General features: G+C 43.4%; 1 protein-coding gene across 6 annotated transcripts in view; it reads right to left on the reverse strand.

Moving 5' to 3' along the window:
- LOC128703908 (pleckstrin homology domain-containing family G member 1-like) overlaps positions 1-25,728 on the reverse strand; it is a 530,324-nt gene that overhangs the window by 159,756 nt on the left and 344,840 nt on the right. For 2 of the 6 annotated variants that reach the window (XM_070104851.1, XM_070104849.1), the window contains exon 1: positions 25,660-25,728. This exon is cut by the window's right edge and continues 863 nt beyond it. The exons of the other annotated variants lie outside the window; for them this stretch is intronic. In XM_070104851.1, the coding sequence (XP_069960952.1) occupies positions 25,660-25,728 (69 nt within the window). The remainder of the gene's footprint in view (positions 1-25,659) is intronic. 6 annotated transcript variants of the gene reach the window in all.

The following is a 25,728-nucleotide window of genomic DNA, read 5'->3' on the forward strand; positions in this document are numbered from 1 at the left end:
AGATCTGTCATTCCAACAGAGCCTGCAACACCAGTAACATGTGGGTGGCCTTACTATTAAGTACAAGGCCAATACTGTCAAGGTTCTACATTTGACTTCACTTCTCGGACAGCAAAAAAGACAGCTTGTATACAAAAAGACGGGTAGTGAGAAGATAGCTTCAACACCAGACGGGCAGAAAACAACTGTACCCTTCTCAAGAATACCAATTCATTTGAGATCATTCATTCCTAGAATGATTCCAGTCTGGAACATGTTTGTACAGTATAACAACGTCGGTTAAATAACAGAGGGTGAACAAATCAAATCTCTGGCTCATAGCTGGCTCCAACTCCACCCTATTTGTGCGTTTCATATCAATAAAAAATCTAGTTAGAGGCTAGGAAAGCTTCTGAATTGAGAGAGAATGAGAGAGAAGGGGAGGGCTCTTAGTTTGTAAATAAAGTTGGGAAACCTTTAACCTAACCTTGTAAAACTGTGTAAAAGAGAGAGAGATAGAGATAGAAGGGGTGGCTGAGGGTGGGTGGGTGAGAAGGGGTGGCTGAGGGTGGGTGGGTGGGTGGGCGGCCAGACATGCTGGTGTTATATGATCATCTTGACGCCACCCACCACCACTACCACTCTCCCTCAATCTCTCCCTCATTCTGGCCCTTCCTTTCTGCCTCAGTGACAAACTCTATCCCAGCCTCTCTTCCTCACAGCCTCTCTCACTTCCTCACAGCCTCTCTCACTTCCTCACAGCCTCTCTCACTTCCTCACAGTCTCTCTCACTTCCTCACAGCCTCTCTCACTTCCTCACAGCCTCTCTCACTTCCTCACAGTCTCTCTCACTTCCTCACAGTCTCTCTCACTTCCTCACAGTCTCTCTCACTCCCTCACAGTCTCTCTCACTTCCTCACAGCCTCTCTCACTTCCTCACAGCCTCTCTCACTTCTTCACAGCCTCTCTCACTTCCTCACAGTCTCTCTCACTTCCTCACAGTCTCTCTCACTCCCTCACAGTCTCTCTCACTCCCTCACAGTCTCTCTCACTTCCTCACAGCCTCTCTCACTTCTTCACAGCCTCTCTCACTTCCTCACAGTCTCTCTCACTTCCTCACAGTCTCTCTCACTTCCTCACAGCCTCTCTCACTTCCTCACAGTCTCTCTCACTTCTTCACAGCCTCTCTCACTTCCTCACAGTCTCTCTCACTTCCTCACAGCCTCTCTCACTTCCTCACAGTCTCTCTCACTTCTTCACAGCCTCTCTCACTTCCTCACAGCCTCTCTCACTTCCTCACAGCCTCTCACTTCCTCACAGCCTCTCTCACTTCCTCACAGCCTCTCTCACTTCCTCACAGCCTCTCTCACTTCCTCACAGTCTCTCTCACTTCCTCACAGCCTCTCTCACTTCCTCACAGCCTCTCTCACTTCCTCACAGCCTCTCTCACTTCCTCACAGCCTCTCTCACTCCCTCACAGCCTCTCTCACTTCTCTGCATCCTGTCTTGTCGACACCAGAACCACTGTGAGAGTGACAACCAGCGTAGACAGAGTACCTGATAAGCCAGCAATAAGAGCCTGGCTGATCCGACTGATCCACCATGAGGCCTGGTCTCTGACCGGGCAGTGGGGGCGTTGACCCCCGGAACTCTCTCCGGGTATACCTACCTGGGTAGGTATACCTGGGTAATAATTATAATAATACCTTCAAGGTAGGCTGGTATACTGTTGTATACTGACTACCACCTTCAAGGTAGGCTGGTATACTGTTGTATACTGACTACCACCTTCAAGGTAGGCTGGTATACTGTTGTATACTGACCACCACCTTCAAGGTAGGCTGGTATACTGTTGTATACTGACTACCACCTTCAAGGTAGGCTGGTATACTGTTGTATACTGACTACCACCTTCAAGGTAGGCTGGTATACTGTTGTATACTGACTACCACCTTCAAGGTAGGCTGGTATACTGTTGTATACTGACTACCACCTTCAAGGTAGGCTGGTATACTGTTGTATACTGACCACCACCTTCAAGGTAGGCTGGTATACTGTTGTATACTGACCACCACCTTCAAGGTAGGCTGGTATACTGTTGTATACTGACTACCACCTTCAAGGTAGGCTGGTATACTGTTGTATACTGACTACCACCTTCAAGGTAGGCTGGTATACTGTTGTATACTGACTACCACCTTCAAGGTAGGCTGGTATACTGTTATATACTGACTACCACCTTCAAGGTAGGCTGGTATACTGTTGTATACTGACCACCACCTTCAAGGTAGGCTGGTATACTCTTGTATACTGACCACCACCTTCAAGGTAGGCTGGTATACTGTTGTATACTGACCACCACCTTCAAGGTAGGCTGGTATACTGTTGTATACTGACCACCACCTTCAAGGTAGGCTGGTATACTGTTATATACTGACTACCACCTTCAAGGTAGGCTGGTATACTGTTGTATACTGACCACCACCTTCAAGGTAGGCTAGTATACTGTTGTATACTGACTACCACCTTCAAGGTAGGCTGGTATACTGTTGTATACTGACCACCACCTTCAAGGTAGGCTGGTATACTGTTGTATACTGACTACCACCTTCAAGGTAGGCTGGTATACTGTTGTATACTAACTACCACCTTCAAGGTAGTCCGGTATACTATTGTATACTGACTACCACCTTCAAGGTAGGCTGGTAAACTGTTGTATACTGACTACCACCTTCAAGGTAGGCTGGTATACTGTTGTATACTGACTACCACCTTCAAGGTAGGCTGGTATACTGTTGTATACTGACTACCACCCTCAAGGTAGGCTGGTATACTGTTGTATACTGACTACCACCTTCAAGGTAGGCTGGTATACTGTTGTATACTGACTACCACCTTCAAGGTAGGCTGGTATACTGTTGTATACTGACTACCACCTTCAAGGTAGGCCGGTATACTGTTGTATACTGACTACCACCTTCAAGGTAGGCTGGTATACTGTTGTATACTGACTACCACCTTCAAGGTAGGCTGGTATACTGTTGTATACTGACTACCACCTTCAAGGTAGGCCGGTATACTGTTGTATACTGACCACCACCTTCAAGGTAGGCTGGTATACTGTTGTATACTGACCACCACCTTCAAGGTAGGCTGGTATACTGTTGTATACTGACTACCACCTTCAAGGTAGGCTGGTATACTGTTGTATACTGACCACCACCTTCAAGGTAGGCTGGTATACTGTTGTATACTGACTACCACCTTCAAGGTAGGCTGGTATACTGTTGTATACTGACCACCACCCTCAAGGTAGGCTGGTATACTGTTGTATACTGACTACCACCTTCAAGGTAGGCTGGTATACTGTTGTATACTGACCACCAACCTCAAGGTAGGCTGGTATACTGTTGTATACTACCACCTTCAAGGTAGGCTGGTATACTGTTGTATACTGACTACCACCTTCAAGGTAGGCTGGTATACTGTTGTATACTGACCACCACCTTCAAGGTAGGCTGGTATACTGTTGTATACTGACCACCACCTTCAAGGTAGGCTGGTATACTGTTGTATACTGACTACCACCTTCAAGGTAGGCTGGTATACTGTTGTATACTGACCACCACCTTCAAGGTAGGCTGGTATACTGTTGCATACTGACTACCACCTTCAAGGTAGGCTGGTATACTGTTGTATACTGACCACCACCCTCAAGGTAGGCTGGTATACTGTTGTATACTGACTACCACCTTCAAGGTAGGCTGGTATACTGTTGTATACTGACCACCAACCTCAAGGTAGGCTGGTATACTGTTGTATACTACCACCTTCAAGGTAGGTTGGTATACTGTTGTATACTGACTACCACCTTCAAGGTAGGCTGGTATACTGTTGTATACTGACCACCACCTTCAAGGTAGGCTGGTATATTGTTGTATACTGACCACCACCTTCAAGGTAGGCTGGTATACTGTTGTATACTGACCACCACCTTCAAGGTAGGCTGGTATACTGTTGTATACTGACCACCACCTTCAAGGTAGGCTGGTATACTGTTGTATACTGACTACCACCTTCAAGGTAGGCTGGTATACTGTTGTATACTGACCACCACCTTCAAGGTAGGCTGGTATACTGTTGTATACTGACCACCACCTTCAAGTTAGGCTGGTATACTGTTGTATACTGACCACCACCTTCAAGGTAGGCTGGTATACTGTTGTATACTGACCACCACCTTCAAGGTAGGCTGGTATACTGTTGTATACTGACTACCACCTTCAAGGTAGGCTGGTATACTGTTGTATACTGACCACCACCTTCAAGGTAGGCTGGTATACTGTTGTATACTGACCACCACCTTCAAGGTAGGCTGGTATACTGTTGTATACTGACTACCACCTTCAAGGTAGGCTGGTATACTGTTGTATACTGACCACCACCTTCAAGGTAGGCTGGTATACTGTTGTATACTGACCACCACCTTCAAGGTAGGCTGGTATACTGTTGTATACTGACCACCACCCTCAAGGTAGGCTGGTATACTGTTGTATACTGACTACCACCTTCAAGGTAGGCTGGTATACTGTTGTATACTGACCACCACCTTCAAGGTAGGCTGGTATACTGTTGTATACTGACCACCACCTTCAAGGTAGGCTGGTATACTGCTGTATACTGACTACCACCTTCAAGGTAGGCTGGTATACTGTTGTATACTGACTACCACCTTCAAGGTAGGCTGGTATACTGTTGTATACTGACTACCACCTTCAAGGTAGGCTGGTATACTGTTGTATACTGACTACCACCTTCAAGGTAGGCTGGTATACTGTTGTATACTGACTACCACCTTCAAGGTAGGCTGGTATACTGTTGTATACTGACTACCACCTTCAAGGTAGGCTGGTATACTGTTGTATACTGACTACCACCTTCAAGGTAGGCTGGTATACTGTTGTATACTGACCACCACCTTCAAGGTAGGCTGGTATACTGTTGTATACTGACCACCACCTTCAAGGTAGGCTGGTATACTGTTGTATACTGACTACCACCTTCAAGGTAGGCTGGTATACTGTTGTATACTGACCACCACCTTCAAGGTAGGCTGGTATACTGTTGTATACTGACCACCACCTTCAAGGTAGGCTGGTATACTGTTGTATACTGACCACCACCTTCAAGGTAGGCTGGTATACTGTTGTATACTGACCACCACCTTCAAGGTAGGCTGGTATACTGTTGTATACTGACCACCACCTTCAAGGTAGGCTGGTATACTGTTGTATACTGACCACCACCTTCAAGGTAGGCTGGTATACTGTTGTATACTGACCACCACCTTCAAGGTAGGCTGGTATACTGTTGTATACTGACCACCACCTTCAAGGTAGGCGAGTTCGCTGAACTGGAAGATTTACGGAACTTTCACTGAGACCAGGACACAGCAGACACAACACTCAGCATAACGACACAAGGTACTGAGACCAGTACACAGCAGACACAACACTCAGCATAACGACACAAGGTACTGAGACCAGTACACAGCAGACACAACACTCAACACAACGACACAAGGTACTGAGACCAGGACACAGCAGACATAACACTCAACACAAGGTACTGAGACCAGGACACAGCAGACACAACACTCAACATAACGACACAAGGTACTGAGACCAGGACACAGCAGACACAACACTCAACATAACGACACAAGGAACTGAGACCAGGACACAGCAGACACAACACTCAACATAACGACACAAGGTACTGAGACCAGGACACAGCAGACACAACACTCAACATAACGACACAAGGAACTGAGACCAGGACACAGCAGACACAACACTCAACACAAGGTACTGAGACCAGGACACAGCAGACACAACACTCAACATAACGACACAAGGAACTGAGACCAGGACACAGCAGACACAACACTCAACACAAGGTACTGAGACCAGGACACAGCAGACACAACACTCAACATAACGACACAAGGTACTGAGACCAGGACACAGCAGACACAACACTCAACACAAGGTACTGAGACCAGGACACAGCAGACACAACACTCAACACAAGGTACTGAGACCAGGACACAGCAGACACAACACTCAACATAACGGCACAAGGTACTGAGACCAGGACACAGCAGACACAACACTCAACACAAGGTACTGAGACCAGGACACAGCAGACACAACACTCAACATAACGACACAAGGTACTGAGACCAGGACACAGCAGACACAACACTCAACATAACGACACAAGGTACTGAGACCAGGACACAGCAGACACAACACTCAGCATAACGACACAAGGTACTGAGACCAGGACACAGCAGACACAACACTCAACATAACGACACAAGGAACTGAGACCAGGACACAGCAGACACAACACTCAACACAAGGTACTGAGACCAGGACACAGCAGACACAACACTCAACATAACGACACAAGGTACTGAGACCAGGACACAGCAGACACAACACTCAACACAAGGTACTGAGACCAGGACACAGCAGACACAACACTCAACATAACGGCACAAGGTACTGAGACCAGGACACAGCAGACACAACACTCAACATAACGGCACAAGGTACTGAGACCAGGACACAGCAGACACAACACTCAACATAACGGCACAAGGTACTGAGACCAGGACACAGCAGACACAACACTCAACATAACGACACAAGGTACTGAGACCAGGACACAGCAGACACAACACTCAACATAACGACACAAGGAAATGAGACCAGGACACAGCAGACACAACACTCAACATAACGACACAAGGTACTGAGACCAGGACACAGCAGACACAACACTCAACATAACGACACAAGGTACTGAGACCAGGACACAGCAGACACAACACTCAACATAACGGCACAAGGTACTGAGACCAGGACACAGCAGACACAACACTCAACACAACGACACAAGGTACTGAGACCAGGACACAGCAGACACAACACTCAACATAACGGCACAAGGTACTGAGACCAGGACACAGCAGACACAACACTCAACATAACGGCACAAGGTACTGAGACCAGGACACAGCAGACACAACACTCAACACAAGGTACTGAGACCAGGACACAGCAGACACAACACTCAACATAACGACACAAGGTACTGAGACCAGGACACAGCAGACACAACACTCAACATAACGACACAAGGTACTGAGACCAGGACACAGCAGACACAACACTCAACATAACGACACAAGGTACTGAGACCAGGACACAGCAGACACAACACTCAACGACACAAGGTACTGAGACCAGGACACAGCAGACACAACACTCAACATAACGACACAAGGTACTGAGACCAGGACACAGCAGACACAACACTCAACACAACGACACAAGGTACTGAGACCAGGACACAGCAGACACAACACTCAACATAACGACACAAGGAAATGAGACCAGGACACAGCAGACACAACACTCAACATAACGACACAAGGTACTGAGACCAGGACACAGCAGACACAACACTCAACATAACGACACAAGGAAATGAGACCAGGACACAGCAGACACAACACTCAACATAACGACACAAGGAAATGAGACCAGGACACAGCAGACACAACACTCAACACAACGACACAAGGTACTGAGACCAGGACACAGCAGACACAACACTCAACACAACGACACAAGGTACTGAGACCAGGACACAGCAGACACAACACTCAACATAACGACACAAGGTACTGAGACCAGGACACAGCAGACACAACACTCAACATAACGACACAAGGTACTGAGACCAGGACACAGCAGACACAACACTCAACACAAGGTACTGAGACCAGGACACAGCAGACACAACACTCAACACAACGACACAAGGTACTGAGACCAGGACACAGCAGACACAACACTCAACACAACGACACAAGGTACTGAGACCAGGACACAGCAGACACAACACTCAACACAACGACACAAGGTACTGAGACCAGGACACAGCAGACACAACACTCAACACAAGGTACTGAGACCAGGACACAGCAGACACAACACTCAACACAACGACACAAGGTACTGAGACCAGGACACAGCAGACACAACACTCAACACAAGGTACTGAGACCAGGACACAGCAGACACAACACTCAACACAACGACACAAGGTACTGAGACCAGGACACAGCAGACACAACACTCAACACAAGGTACTGAGACCAGGACACAGCAGACACAACACTCAACACAACGACACAAGGTACTGAGACCAGGACACAGCAGACACAACACTCAACACAAGGTACTGAGACCAGGACACAGCAGACACAACACTCAACACAACGACACAAGGTACTGAGACCAGGACACAGCAGACACAACACTCAACATAACGACACAAGGTACTGAGACCAGGACACAGCAGACACAACACTCAACATAACGACACAAGGTACTGAGACCAGGACACAGCAGACACAACACTCAACATAACGACACAAGGTACTGAGACCAGGACACAGCAGACACAACACTCAACGACACAAGGTACTGAGACCAGGACACAGCAGACACAACACTCAACGACACAAGGTACTGAGACCAGGACACAGCAGACACAACACTCAACGACACAAGGTACTGAGACCAGGACACAGCAGACACAACACTCAACGACACAAGGTACTGAGACCAGGACACAGCAGACACAACACTCAACATAACGACACAAGGTACTGAGACCAGGACACAGCAGACACAACACTCAACACAACGACACAAGGTACTGAGACCAGGACACAGCAGACACAACACTCAACGACACAAGGTACTGAGACCAGGACACAGCAGACACAACACTCAACATAACGGCACAAGGTACTGAGACCAGGACACAGCAGACACAACACTCAACATAACGACACAAGGTACTGAGACCAGGACACAGCAGACACAACACTCAACATAACGGCACAAGGTACTGAGACCAGGACACAGCAGACACAACACTCAACATAACGACACAAGGTACTGAGACCAGGACACAGCAGACACAACACTCAACATAACGACACAAGGTACTGAGACCAGGACACAGCAGACACAACACTCAACATAACGACACAAGGTACTGAGACCAGGACACAGCAGACACAACACTCAACACAAGGTACTGAGACCAGGACACAGCAGACACAACACTCAACACAACGACACAAGGTACTGAGACCAGGACACAGCAGACACAACACTCAACATAACGACACAAGGTACTGAGACCAGGACACAGCAGACACAACACTCAACATAACGGCACAAGGTACTGAGACCAGGACACAGCAGACACAACACTCAACACAACGACACAAGGTACTGAGACCAGGACACAGCAGACACAACACTCAACATAACGAGACAAGGAACTGAGACCAGGACACAGCAGACACAACACTCAACACAAGGTACTGAGACCAGGACACAGCAGACACAACACTCAACATAACGGCACAAGGTACTGAGACCAGGACACAGCAGACACAACACTCAACACAACGACACAAGGAACTGAGACTAGAAGTAAGTAGGTACCTGGGTGTTATTTACCTTACACCTGCTGTCAGTGTTCACCTAGCAGTAAGTAGGTACCTGGGTGTTAGTTACCTTACACCTGCTGTCAGTGTTTACCTAGCAGTAAGTAGGTACCTGAGTGTTAGTTACACCTACTGTCAGTGTTCACCTAGCAGTAAGTAGGTACCTGGGTGTTAGTTACACCTGCTGTCACTGTTTACCTAGCAGTAAGTAGGTACCTGGGTGTTAGTTACACCTGCTGTCAGTGTTCACCTAGCAGTAAGTAGGTACCTGGGTGTTAGTTACACCTGCTGTCAGTGTTCACCTAGCAGTAAGTAGGTACCTGGGTGTTAGTTACACCTGCTGTCAGTGTTCACCTAGCAGTAAGTAGGTACCTGGGTGTTAGTTACCTTACACCTGCTGTCAGTGTTCACCTAGCAGTAAGTAGGTACCTGGGTGTTATTTACCTTACACCTGCTGTCACTGTTTACCTAGCAGTAAGTAGGTACCTGGGTGTTATTTACCTTACACCTGCTGTCACTGTTTACCTCGCAGTAAGTAGGTACCTGGGTGTTAGTTACACCTGCTGTCAGTGTTCACCTAGCAGTAAGTAGGTAGCTGGGTGTTAGTTACCTTACACCTGCTGTCAGTGTTCACCTAGCAGTAAGTAGGTACCTGGGTGTTAATTACCTTACACCTGCTGTCAGTGTTCACCTAGCAGTAAGTAGGTACCTGGGTGTTAGTCACCTTACACCTACTGTCAGTGTTCACCTAGCAGTAAGTAGGGACCTGGGTGTTACTTACCTTACACCTGCTGTCAGTGTTCACCTAGCAGTAAGTAGGTACCTGGGTGTCAGTTACACCTGCTGTCAGTGTTCACCTAGCAGTAAGTAGTTACCTGGGTGTTAGTTACACCTGCTGTCAGTGTTCACCTAGCAGTCAGTAGGTACCTGGGTGTTAGTTACACCTGCTGTCAGTATTCACCTAGCAGTAAGTAGGTACCTGGGTGTTAGTTACACCTGCTGTCAGTGTTCACCTAGCAGTAAGTAGGTACCTGGGTGTTAGTTACACCTGCTGTCAGTGTTCACCTAGCAGTAAGTAGGTACCTGGGTGTTAGTTACACCTGCTGTTAGTGTTCACCTAGCAGTAAGTAGGTACCTGGGTGTTAGTTACACCTGCTGTCAGTGTTCACCTAGCAGTAAGTAGGTACCTGGGTGTTAGTCACCTTACACCTGCTGTCAGTGTTCACCTAGCAGTAAGTAGGTACCTGGGTGTTAGTTACCTTACACCTGCTGTCAGTGTTCATCTAGCAGCAAGTAGGTACCTGGGTGTTAGTTACACCTGCTGTCAGTGTTCACCTAGCAGTAAGTAGGTACCTGGGTGTTAGTCACCTTACACCTGCTGTCAGTGTTCACCTAGCAGTAAGTAGGTACCTGGGTGTTAGTTACACCTGCTGTCAGTGTTCACCTAGCAGTAAGTAGGTACCTGGGTGTTAGTTACACCTGCTGTCAGTGTTCACCTAGCAGTCAGTAGGTACCTGGGTGTTAGTTACACCTGCTGTCAGTGTTCACCTAGCAGTCAGTAGGTACCTGGGTGTTAGTTACACCTGCTGTCAGTGTTCACCTAGCAGTCAGTAGGTACCTGGGTGTTAGTTACACCTGCTGTCAGTGTTCACCTAGCAGTAAGTAGGTACCTGGGTGTTAGTTACACCTGCTGTTAGTGTTCACCTAGCAGTAAGTAGGTACCTGGGTGTTAGTTACACCTGCTGTCAGTGTTCACCTAGCAGTAAGTAGGTACCTGGGTGTTAGTTACACCTGCTGTCAGTGTTCACCTAGCAATAAGTAGGTACCTGGGTGTTAGTTACACCTGCTGTCAGTGTTCACCTAGCAGTAAGTAGGTACCTGGGTGTTAGTTACACCTGCTGTCAGTGTTCACCTAGCAGTAAGTAGGTACCTGGGTGTTAGTTACACCTGCTGTCAGTGTTCACCTAGCAGTCAGTAGGTACCTGGGTGTTAGTGGACTGGTGTGGGTGGCATCCTGGGGGACAAAATTAACCTAAGTTGTGGGAAATGCTCTACATAACCAGGAACTTTCTATATAGTATGTCATTGTTGTGAGCTATGGTCTGTATAAGTTGTACCATCTACTGGTAGAAATAATAATTATTATTATTAATTAATTAAATAACTTAGTCATAAAGTTACTTGGACTCTCGTTAATTCTTGTACTCAGCATCAGGAGAAAGTTTTGTACTGGAGGTCACACTGCACTCCACCCTCTCTCACACACCTAGGTGCTGCACATGTGTCTTAGTCATCAATATAGACACCTAGGTGTTGTACATGTGTCTTAGTCATCAATATAGACACCTAGGTGCTGTACATGTGTCTTAGTCATCAATATAGACACCTAGGTGCTGTACATGTGTCTTAGTCATCAATATAGACACCTAGGTGCTGTACATGTGTCTTAGTCATCAATATAGACACCTAGGTGTTGTACATGTGTCTTAGTCATCAATATAGACACCTAGGTGCTGTACATGTGTCTTAGTCATCAATATAGACACCTAGGTGCTGTACATGTGTCTTAGTCATCAATATAGACACCTAGGTGCTGTACATGTGTCTTAGTCATCAATATAGACACCTAGGTGTTGTACATGTGTCTTAGTCATCAATATAGACACCTAGGTGCTGTACATGTGTCTTAGTCATCAATATAGACACCTAGGTGCTGTACATGTGTCTTAGTCATCAATATAGACACCTAGGTGTTGTACATGTGTCTTAGTCATCAATATAGACACCTAGGTGCTGCACATGTGTCTTAGTCATCAATATAGACACCTAGGTGTTGTACATGTGTCTTAGTCATCAATATAGACACCTAGGTGCTGTACATGTGTCTTAGTCATCAATATAGACACCTAGGTGCTGTACATGTGTCTTAGTCATCAATATAGACACCTAGGTGTTGTACATGTGTCTTAGTCATCAATATAGACACCTAGGTGCTGCACATGTGTCTTAGTCATCAATATAGACACCTAGGTGTTGTACATGTGTCTTAGTCATCAATATAGACACCTAGGTGCTGTACATGTGTCTTAGTCATCAATATAGATACCTAGGTGCTGTACATGTGTCTTAGTCATCAATATAGACACCTAGGTGTTGTACATGTGTCTTAGTCATCAATATAGACACCTAGGTGCTGCACATGTGTCTTAGTCATCAATATAGACACCTAGGTGTTGTACATGTGTCTTAGTCATCAATATAGACACCTAGGTGTTGTACATGTGTCTTAGTCATCAATATAGACACCCAGGTGTTGTACATGTGTCTTAGTCATCAATATAGACACCTAGGTGTTGTACATGTGTCTTATTCATCAATATAGACACCTAGGTGCTGCACATGTGTCTTAGTCATCAATAAAGACACCTAGGTGTTGTACATGTGTCTTAGTCATCAATATAGACACCTAGGTGTTGTACATGTGTCTTAGTCATCAATAAAGACACCTAGGTGTTGTACATGTGTCTTAGTCATCAATAAAGACACCTAGGTGTTGTACATGTGTCTTATTCATCAATAAAGACACCTAGGTGTTGTACATGTGTCTTATTCATCAATATAGACACACAGGTGTTGTACATGTGTCTTAGTCATCAATATAGACACCTAGGTGTTGTACATGTGTCTTAGTCATCAATATAGACACCTAGGTGTTGTACATGTGTCTTAGTCATCAATATAGACACCTAGGTGTTGTACAGGTGTTTTATTCATCATTAAAGACACCTAGGTGTTGTACAGGTGTTTTATTCATCAATATAGACACCCAGGTGTTGTACAGGTGTTTTATTCATCAATAAAGACACCCAGGTGTTGTACAGGTGTTTTATTCATCATTAAAGACACCTAGGTGTTGTACAGGTGTTTTATTCATCAATATAAACACCCAGGTGTTGTACAGGTGTTTTATTCATCAATATAGACACCTAGGTGCTGCACATGTGTCTTAGTCATCAATAAAGACACCTAGGTGCTGCACATGTGTCTTAGTCATCAATAAAGACACCTAGGTGCTGCACATGTGTCTTATTCATCAATATAGACACATAGGTGCTGTACATGTGTCTTAGTCATCAATATAGACACCTAGGTGTTGTACATGTGTCTTAGTCACCAATATAGTCACCCAGGTGTTGTACATGTGTCTTAGTCATCAATAAAGACACCTAGGTGTTGTACATGTGTCTTAGTCATCAATAAAGACACCCAGGTGTTGTACATGTGTCTTATTCATCAATAAAGACACCTAGGTGTTGTACAGGTGTCTTATTCATCAATAAAGACACCTAGGTGTTGTACAGGTGTTTTATTTATCAATATAGACACCTAGGTGTTGTACAGGTGTTTTATTCATCAATATAGACACCTAGGTGTTGTACATGTGTCTTAGTCATCAATAAAGACACCCAGGTGTTGTACATGTGTCTTATTCATCAATAAAGACACCTAGGTGTTGTACAGGTGTCTTATTCATCAATAAAGACACCTAGGTGTTGTACAGGTGTTTTATTCATCAATATAGACACCTAGGTGTTGTACAGGTGTTTTATTTATCAATATAGACACCTAGGTGTTGTACAGGTGTTTTATTTATCAATATAGACACCTAGGTGTTGTACAGGTGTTTTATTTATCAATATAGACACCTAGGTGTTGTACAGGTGTTTTATTCATCAATATAGACACCTAGGTGTTGTACAGGTGTCTTATTCATCAATAAAGACACCTAGGTGTTGTACAGGTGTTTTATTTATCAATATAGACACCTAGGTGTTGTACAGGTGTTTTATTCATCAATATAGACACCTAGGTGTTGTACAGGTGTTTTATTCATCAATATAGACACCTAGGTGTTGTACAGGTGTTTTATTCATCAATATAGACACCTAGGTGTTGTACAGGTGTTTTATTCATCAATATAGACACCTAGGTGTTGTACAGGTGTTTTATTCATCAATATAGACACCTAGGTGTTGTACAGGTGTTTTATTCATCAATATAGACACCTAGGTGTTGTACAGGTGTTTTATTCATCAATATAGACACCTAGGTGTTGTACAGGTGTTTTATTCATCAATATAGACACCTAGGTGTTGTACAGGTGTTTTATTCATCAATATAGACACCTAGGTGTTGTACAGGTGTTTTATTCATCAATATAGACACCTAGGTGTTGTACAGGTGTTTTATTCATCAATATAGACACCTAGGTGTTGTACAGGTGTTTTATTCATCAATATAGACACCTAGGTGTTGTACAGGTGTTTTATTCATCAATATAGACACCTAGGTGTTGTACAGGTGTTTTATTCATCATGTTTCTTCAACTCACATCATCAGTAAAGCGCTAAACCCGTGTGGGGCGACACAAGGCAAGGCGTGCCAGTACAGGAAGGTCTCTGATCAACCATGCTGTTGGTACCAGCACGGGTGTCAGGGAATGGAGAAGAGCGGGTTAAGTGGAGAACCACGTATTATCTATCTATTCAATCTATCACCCTCCCACACCCGACCACCCACCCCAAGGCCGCCCATCCCACCCACTCAGCGACCTTGTGGTTCCCGGAGCACTAACGTTATACTGACTGGTATTTCCCCTCCTGTGACTCACTGACACCCCCCCAACCCAAGAAACAGGTCCCAGACCAGGCCTCCTGGTCAACCAGGCTGTTGGTTTCCCACACACACCTCGTGTATTACGATCATATACAAACAGTGCCAATATCTGTATTTCGTAGGGGAAAATTCTGAATATATATATAATGGTTGTAGGAGTAATAGCAGCAGTAGTAACAGTAGTAGTAGGAGTGGTAGTAGTTGTAGTAACACTTACGTTCTGCACTTAACACATGTATTACTACTAGCATCAACAAATACAGTCACACCAGGTTTAAATAACCAGCAACAATTATAATGTCAATAGATTCACCAAAAAGTTCCCCGAGGACCCTACAGGTACCTCGGTAATTATAAAAGCCATGACGAAGGTAGAAAGTTCTCAGCCGAGGGTAAACAGTTGAAAATACGCTTCACAAATCATGGGTACATTATATGTTCCACAGAATTGGGGGCCAGGAGCTGTTGTAGGAGCAAATACGTCCTGCTAAACCGTGTATAGCTTGCTGGTAGTCTGCAGGGCCCACCAGGACAGCCACTTACCAAGGACATGACTGTGGAGTGAGGTCACTACACCAGTCATTGATGTGGCATCCGCCAAGTCATTTCCCAGGACACCGACATAACCCGGGACATCAATGTGACCCGGGACATCAATGTGACCCGGGACACCAAGAGAACTCCACATCCTTGTGTCAGCAACCTCTTCTGGACCACAGATGGACCAAAGTATACTGGACCAGAGCACAGCACAGTGGGAATGTAAGTGAACCAAGGGGCAACTACCCCAGGAGTAACTACCCCAGGAGTAACTACCCCAGGAGTAACTACCCCAGGAGTAACTACCCAAGGAGTAACTACCCCAGGAGTAACTACCCCAGATACTGGTACCGGGTTCCAGATACTGGTACCAGGTTCCAGATACTGGTACTGGGTTCCAAATCGTGGTACCGGGTTCCAGATACTGGTACCGGGTTCCAGATACTGGCACCGGGTTCCAGATCCCGGTACCGGGTTCCAGTTCCTGGTACCGGGTTCCAGATACTGGCACCGGGTTCCAGATCCCGGTACCGGGTTCCAGTTCCTGGTACCGGGTTCCAGATACTGGCACCGGGTTCCAGATCCCGGTACCGGGTTCCAGTTCCTGGTACCGGGTTCCAGATACTGGCACCGGGTTCCAGATCCCGGTACCGGGTTCCAGTTCCTGGTACCGGGTTCCAGATACTGGCACCGGGTTCCAGATACCGGTACTGGGTTCCAGATACTGGTACTGGGTTCCAGATACTGGTACCGGGTTCCAGATCCCGGTACCGGGTTCCAGTTCCTGGTACCGGGTTCCAGATACTGGCACCGGGTTCCAGATCCCGGTACCGGGTTCCAGATCGTGGTACCGGGTTCCAGATACTGGTACCGGGTTTTAGACAGATATATACCAACACTGGTCCTCTGGATCACCACTAATTATTACTTAGTCAAAACTTATGCCTGTACCTCGTATGTACAAGTGAACGACCCTTTAATTACTCTCACCCCCTTCCCTTTTACCCCCCTCCTATTCCCTCCCCCCTTCCCTTTAACCCCCCCTCCTATTCCCTCCCCCCTTCCTATCAAGCGTGGGAACCAAGCAACTTCAACGTGCAGTCAGTGTTTAGTTGATTGTAGGATAAGAAAAGTAGGATACAGACAGTGGGTATCTTCAGTCAAATGCAGAGGGAGTAGTAGCAATGAAAAAAGTGAGGTGGTCAGTCCCTCAGCCTGGAGAAGAGCTCAGCTCCATGGTGGTCAGTCCCTCAGCCTGGAGAAGAGCTCAGCTCCATGGTAGTCAGTCCCTCAGCCTGGAGAACAGTTCACCACCATGGTAGTCAGTCCCTCAGCCTGGAGAAGAGCTCAGCTCCATGGTAGTCAGTCCCTCAGCCTGGAGAAGAGCTCAGCTCCATGGTAGTCAGTCCCTCAGCCTGGAGAAGAGCTCACCACCATGGTAGTCAGTCCCTCAGCCTGGAGAACAGTTCACCACCATGGTAGTCAGTCCCTCAGCCTGGAGAAGAGCTCAGCTCCATGGTAGTCAGTCCCTCAGCCTGGAGAAGAGCTCAGCTCCATGGTAGTCAGTCCCTCAGCCTGGAGAAGAGCTCACCACCATGGTGGTCAGTCCCTCAGCCTGGAGAAGAGCTCAGCTCCATGGTAGTCAGTCCCTCAGCCTGGAGAACAGTTCACCACCATGGTAGTCAGTCCCTCAGCCTGGAGAAGAGCTCAGCTCCATGGTTGTCAGTCCCTGAGCCTGGAGGAGAGCTCAGCTCCATGGTGATCAGTCCCTGAGCCTGGAGAAGAGCTCAGCTCCATGGTGATCAGTCCCTGAGCCTGGAGAAGAGCTCAGCTCCATGGAGCTGAGCTCTTCTCCAGGTATACCCCTGTAAACAAGGGGTAAAGGGGTGAGGAAACATCCCTGAGTTGCGATCCTCTTGCCTGGATCACACCCTTTGATACCTTTAAAGAGCTTCGAGAGTTTATCTACTCTCTGAGCCCGGCCATGGGCCAGGCTCGTCTGGTGCCTGCCTGGTCAACCAGGCTGTTGCAGCTGGAGGCCCGCTGCCTCAGGTCCTATTGTGAGTCCAAGACGCTACAACATGACAAAGGTAGCTGACTCTTGCACGGCTTTTGGGAACCACTATATGTTACATAATTTAAGCCTGCACCCCATCCTCCCCCCAGCCCCTCCCCTCACCCCCTCCCTCCCTCACTTCCATCTCTACTCCATCTGTGACGCAAGACATCACGACATCTGTGACGCAAGACATCACGACATCTGTGACGCAAGACATCACGACATCTGTGACGCAAGACATCACGACATCTGTGACGCAAGACATCACGACATCTGTGACGCAAGACATCACGACATCTGTGACGCAAGACATCACTCCATCTGTGACGCAAGACATCACTCCATCTGTGACGCAAGACATCACGACATCTGTGACGCAAGACATCACTCCATCTGTGACGCAAGACATCACTCCATCTGTGACGCAAGACATCACTCCATCTGTGACGCAAGACATCACAACATCTGTGACGCAAGACATCACGACATCTGTGACGCAAGACATCACTCCATCTGTGACGCAAGACATCACTCCATCTGTGACGCAAGACATCACGACATCTGTGACGCAAGACATCACTCCATCTGTGACGCAAGACATCACTCCATCTGTGACGCAAGATATCACATCTGTGACGCAAGACATCACTCCATCTGTGACGCAAGACATCACTCCATCTGTGACGCAAGACATCACTCCATCTATGACGCAAGACATCACTCCATCTGTGACGCAAGACATCACTCCATCTGTGACGCAAGACATCACGACATCTGTGACGCAAGACATCACGACATCTGTGACGCAAGACATCACGACATCTGTGACGCAAGACGTCACGACAGTGACGCAGAACATACGCCCATCCTGGGTATTTCCCGCCCCAGTTTTTACGCGTGATGTTAGACACAAGGTCTTACACCCTTTGACAAGTCCAACTTAAGGGGAAGGGGGAGGTAATGCCCCCCCCGTCTCCCTTTTCCCCTTAAACCCTTTTAAAACTTAGTGTAAATCATTCTTGAAATTTGTGACTTGAAGATTATTGATGTGTTGTGTATTGATGTGTTGTGTATTGATGTGTTGTGTATTGATGTGTTGTGTATTGATGTGTTGTGTATTGATGTGTTGTGTATTGATGTGTTGTGTATTGATGTGTTGTGTATTGATGTGTTGTGTATTGATGTGTTGTGTATTGATGTGTTGTGTATTGATGTGTTGTGTACTGATGTGTTGTGTATTGATGTGTTGTGTACTGATGTGTTGTGTATTGATGTGTTGTGTATTGATGTGTTGTGTATTGATGTGTTGTGTATCAATATTGATGTGTTGTGTATTGATGTGTTGTGTATTGATGTGTTGTGTATTGATGTGTTGTGTATTGATGTGTTGTGTATTGATGTGTTGTGTATTGATGTGTTGTGTATCAATATTGATGTGTTGTGTATTGATGTGTTGTGTATTGATGTGTTGTGTATTGATGTGTTATGTATCAATATTGATGTGTTGTGTATTGATGTGTTATGTATCAATATTGATGTGTTGTGTATTGATGTGTTGTGTATCAATATTGATGTGTTGTGTATTGATGTGTTGTGTATCAATATTGATGTGTTGTGTATTGATGTGTTGTGTATTGATGTGTTGTGTATTGATGTGTTATGTATCAATATTGATGTGTTGTGTATTGATGTGTTATGTATCAATATTGATGTGTTGTGTATTGATGTGTTGTGTATCAATATTGATGTGTTGTGTATTGATGTGTTGTGTATCAATATTGATGTGTTGTGTATTGATGTGTTGTGTATTGATGTGTTGTGTATTGATGTATTATGTATCAATATTGATGTGTTGTGTATTGATGTGTTATGTATCAATATTGATGTGTTGTGTATTGATGTGTTGTGTATTGACGTGTTGTGTATTGATGTGTTGTGTATCAATATTGATGTGTTGTGTATTGATGTGTTATGTATCAATATTGATGTGTTGTGTATTGATGTGTTATGTATCAATATTGATGTGTTGTGTATTGATGTGTTGTGTATCAATATTGATGTGTTGTGTATTGATGTGTTGTGTATCAATATTGATGTGTTGTGTATTGATGTGTTGTGTATTGATGTGTTGTGTATTGATGTGCTGTGTATTGATGTGTTGTGTATTGATGTGTTGTGTATTGATGTGTTGTGTATTGATGTGTTGTGTATTGATGTGTTGTGTATTGATGTGTTGTGTATCAATATTGATGTGTTGTGTATTGATGTGTTATGTATCAATATTGATGTGTTGTGTATTGATGTGTTGTGTATCAATATTGATGTGTTGTGTATTGATGTGTTGTGTATCAATATTGATGTGTTGTGTATTGATGTGTTGTGTATTGATGTGTTGTGTATTGATGTGTTGTGTATCAATATTGATGTGCTGTGTATTGATGTGTTGTGTATTGATGTGTTGTGTATTGATGTGTTGTGTATCAATATTGATGTGTTGTGTATCAATATTGATGTGTTGTGTATCAATATTGATGTGTTGTGTATTGATGTGTTGTGTATCAATATTGATGTGTTGTGTATCAATATTGATGTGTTGTGTATTGATGTGTTGTGTATTGATGTGTTGTGTATCAATATTGATGTGCTGTGTATTGATGTGTTGTGTATTGATGTGTTGTGTATCAATATTGATGTGCTGTGTATTGATGTGTTGTGCATTGATGTGTTGTGTATTGATGTGTTGTGTATCAATATTGATGTGTTGTGTATTGATGTGTTGTGTATCAATATTGATGTGCTGTGTATTGATGTGTTGTGTATTGATGTGTTGTGTATTGATGTGTTGTGTATCAATATTGATGTGTTGTGTATCAATATTGATGTGTTGTGTATCATTATTGATGTGTTGTGTATCAATATTGATGTGTTGTGTATCAATATTGATGTGTTGTGTATCAATATTGATGTGTTGTGTATTGATGTGTTGTGTATCAATATTGATGTGTTGTGTATTGATGTGTTGTGTATCAATATTGATGTGCTGTGTATTGATGTGTTGTGTATTGATGTGTTGTGTATTGATGTGTTGTGTATCAATATTGATGTGCTGTGTATTGATGTGTTGTGTATTGATGTGTTGTGTATTGATGTGTTGTGTATTGATGTGTTGTGTATTGATGTGTTGTGTATTGATGTGTTGTGTATCAATATTGATGTGTTGTGTATTGATGTGTTGTGTATTGATGTGTTATGTATCAATATTGATGTGTTGTGTATTGATGTGTTGTGTATCAATATTGATGTGCTGTGTATTGATGTGTTGTGTATTGATGTGTTGTGTATCAATATTGATGTGTTGTGTATTGATGTGTTGTGTATCAATATTGATGTGCTGTGTATTGATGTGTTGTGTATTGATGTGTTGTGTATTGATGTGTTGTGTATTGATGTGTTGTGTATTGATGTGTTATGTATCAACATTGATGTGCTGTGTATTGATGTGTTGTGTATCAATATTGATGTGTTGTGTATTGATGTGTTGTGTATTGATGTGTTGTGTATTGATGTGTTGTGTATTGATGTGTTGTGTATTGATGTGTTGTGTATCAATATTGATGTGTTGTGTATTGATGTGTTGTGTATCAATATTGATGTGCTGTGTATTGATGTGTTGTGTATTGATGTGTTGTGTATTGATGTGCTGTGTATTGATGTGTTATGTATCAACATTGATGTGCTGTGTATTGATGTGTTGTGTATCAATATTGATGTGCTGTGTATTGATGTGTTGTGTATCAATATTGATGTGTTGTGTATCAATATTGACGTGTTGTGTATTGATGTGTTGTGTATCAATACTGATGTGTTGTGTATCAATATTGATGTGTTGTGTATTGATGTGTTATGTATCAATACTGATGTGCTGTGTATTGATGTGTTGTGTATCAATATTGATGTGTTGTGTATTGATGTGTTGTGTATCAATATTGATGTGTTATGTATCAATATTGATGTGTTATGTATCAATATTGATGTGTTATGTATCAATACTGATGTGTTAAGTATCAATATTGATGTGTTATGTATCAACATTAATGTGTTATGTATCAACATTGATGTGTTATGTATCAATACTGACGTGTTATGTATCAACATTGATGTGTTATGTATCAATACTGACGTGTTATGTATCAACATTGATGTGTTATGTATCAACATTGATGTGTTATGTATCAATACTGATGTGTTATGTATCAATACTGATGTGTTATGTATCAATACTGACGTGTTATGTATCAACATTGATGTGTTATGTATCAATACTGATGTGTTATGTATCAACATTGATGTGTTATGTATCAACATTGATGTGTTGTATCAATACTGACGTGTTATGTATCAACATTGATGTGTTATGTATCAATACTGATGTGTTATGTATCAACATTGATGTGTTATGTATCAACATTGATGTGTTATGTATCAATACTGATGTGTTATGTATCAATACTGATGTGTTATGTATCAACATTGATGTGCTGTGTATTGATGTGTTGTGTATCAATATTGATGTGCTGTGTATTGATGTGTTGTGTATCAATATTGATGTGTTGTGTATCAATATTGACGTGTTGTGTATTGATGTGTTGTGTATCAATACTGATGTGTTGTGTATCAATATTGATGTGTTGTGTATTGATGTGTTATGTATCAATACTGATGTGCTGTGTATTGATGTGTTGTGTATCAATATTGATGTGTTGTGTATTGATGTGTTGTGTATCAATATTGATGTGTTATGTATCAATATTGATGTGTTATGTATCAATATTGATGTGTTATGTATCAATACTGATGTGTTAAGTATCAATATTGATGTGTTATGTATCAACATTAATGTGTTATGTATCAACATTGATGTGTTATGTATCAATACTGACGTGTTATGTATCAACATTGATGTGTTATGTATCAACATTGATGTGTTATGTATCAATACTGATGTGTTATGTATCAATACTGATGTGTTATGTATCAATACTGACGTGTTATGTATCAACATTGATGTGTTATGTATCAATACTGATGTGTTATGTATCAACATTGATGTGTTATGTATCAACATTGATGTGTTGTATCAATACTGACGTGTTATGTATCAACATTGATGTGTTATGTATCAATACTGATGTGTTATGTATCAACATTGATGTGTTATGTATCAACATTGATGTGTTATGTATCAATACTGATGTGTTATGTATCAATACTGATGTGTTATGTATCAACATTGATGTGTTATGTATCAATACTGACGTGTTATGTATCAACATTGATGTGTTATGTATCAACATTAATGTGTTATGTATCAACATTGATGTGTTATGTATCAATACTGACGTGTTATGTATCAACATTGATGTGTTATGTATCAACATTGATGTGTTATGTATCAACATTGATGTGTTATGTATCAATACTGACGTCTTATGTATCAACATTGATGTGTTATGTATCAACATTAATGTGTTATGTATCAATACTGATGTGTTATGTATCAACATTGATGTGTTATGTATCAATACTGACGTGTTATGTATCAACATTGATGTGTTATGTATCAACATTGATGTGTTATGTATCAACATTGATGTGTTATGTATCAATACTGACGTGTTATGTATCAACATTGATGTGTTATGTATCAACATTAATGTGTTATGTATCAACACTGACGTGTTATGTATCAACATTGATGTGTTATGTATCAACATTAATGTGTTATGTATCAACACTGACGTGTTATGTATCATTATGTATCAGTGTTGATGTTATGTATCAATGGATCCAAGGATCCGAACACTGTATCAACAGATTAAAAGTACAATAATACACAGATAACCTCGTCAATACATGGCAACACTGTGTTTAGACCAGCCCTGAGTAACGTTGAAATATACACGTCTGTTACTTGTCATGATTGGTTAGACAATCGTGAAATAATCGAAAGAATTTATGTCTAAGTCACAATATATTCTGACGAAAGGGTAAATATCCCAGTAATTTAGGCTGAGAAATAGGTTGGTGGGATCTCAGTCTCTTCAACCACGTCAATGTAGCAAGTTGACTCAGTGCTGGGTTGAGATTAAGTGTTAAAACTAGCTTTCTCTCTCTCTCTCTCTCTCTCTCTCTCTCTCTCTCTCTCTGGCATATTCACACTTGCATTCACAGTAAAAACAAGAACCTTGAAATTCACTGTCGTATAATTTACTGGAGTAAGAAACATTTATATAAACTTGTCTCCCTTCACCACGCGCACACAGAACACACACCAAGTCAGTATCACCAACAACCTTTGACAACCAGTAATTTACAGTGTTCTCCAGTAATTTACAGCGTTCTCCAGTAATTTACAGCGTTCTCCAGTAATTTACAGCGTTCTCCAGTAATTTACAGCGTTTTCCAGCAATTTACAGCGTTCTCCAGTAATTTACAGTGTTCTCCAGTAATTTACAGCGTTCTCCAGTAATTTACAGCGTTCTCCAGTAATTTACAGCGTTCTCCAGTAATTTACAGCGTTCTCCAGCAATTTACAGCGTTCTCCAGTAATTTACAGCGTTTTCCAGTAATTTACAGCGTTCTCCAGTAATTTACAGCGTTTTCCAGTAATTTACAGCGTTCTCCAGTAATTTACAGCGTTTGTTCTCCCAGGCCAGGAACTCTAGTGATGGTAGTATATAATATGTACGTGTTATGGCTCCCCCACTAAGATAACACCATCATACTCACGCTTGTTCTCCCAGGCCAGGAACTCCAGTGATGCTAGTATATAATACGTAAGTGTTATGGCTCCCCCACTAAGATAACACCATCATACTCACGCTTGTTCTCCCAGGCCAGTAACTCCAGTGATGCTAGTATATAATACGTAAGTGTTATGGCTCCCCCACTAAGATAACACCAACATACTCACGCTTGTTCTCCCAGGCCAGGAACTCCAGTGATGCTAGTATATAATACGTAAGTGTTATGGCTCCCCCACTAAGATAACACCAACATACTCACGCTTGTTCTCCCAGGCCAGGAACTCCAGTGATGCTAGTATATAATACGTAAGTGTTATGGCTCCTCCACTAAGATAACACCAACATACTCACGCTTGTTCTCCCAGGCCAGGAACTCCAGTGATGGTAGTATATAATACGTAAGTGTTATGGCTCCCCCACTAAGATAACACCAACATACTCACGCTTGTTCTCCCAGGCCAGGAACTCCAGTGATGCTAGTATATAATACGTAAGTGTTATGGCTCCCCCACTAAGATAACACCAACATACTCACGCTTGTTCTCCCAGGCCAGGAACTCCAGTGATGCTAGTATATAATACGTAAGTGTTATGGCTCCCCCACTAAGATAACACCAACATACTCACGCTTGTTCTCCCAGGCCAGGAACTCCAGTGATGCTAGTATATAATACGTAAGTGTTATGGCTCCTCCACTAAGATAACACCAACATACTCACGCTTGTTCTCCCAGGCCAGGAACTCCAGTGATGGTAGTATATAATACGTAAGTGTTATGGCTCCTCCACTAAGATAACACCAACATACTCACGCTTGTTCTCCCAGGCCAGGAACTCCAGTGATGCTAGTATATAATACGTAAGTGTTATGGCTCCCCCACTAAGATAACACCAACATACTCACGCTTGTTCTCCCAGGCCAGTAACTCCAGTGATGCTAGTATATAATACGTAAGTGTTATGGCTCCCCCACTAAGATAACACCAACATACTCACGCTTGTTCTCCCAGGCCAGGAACTCCAGTGATGCTGACAGATTGTTAACATAATGTAATAACATGTCCA

This window comes from Cherax quadricarinatus, chromosome 95 (assembly GCF_038502225.1).
Source record: "Cherax quadricarinatus isolate ZL_2023a chromosome 95, ASM3850222v1, whole genome shotgun sequence".
Lineage (NCBI taxonomy): Eukaryota > Metazoa > Arthropoda > Malacostraca > Decapoda > Parastacidae > Cherax > Cherax quadricarinatus.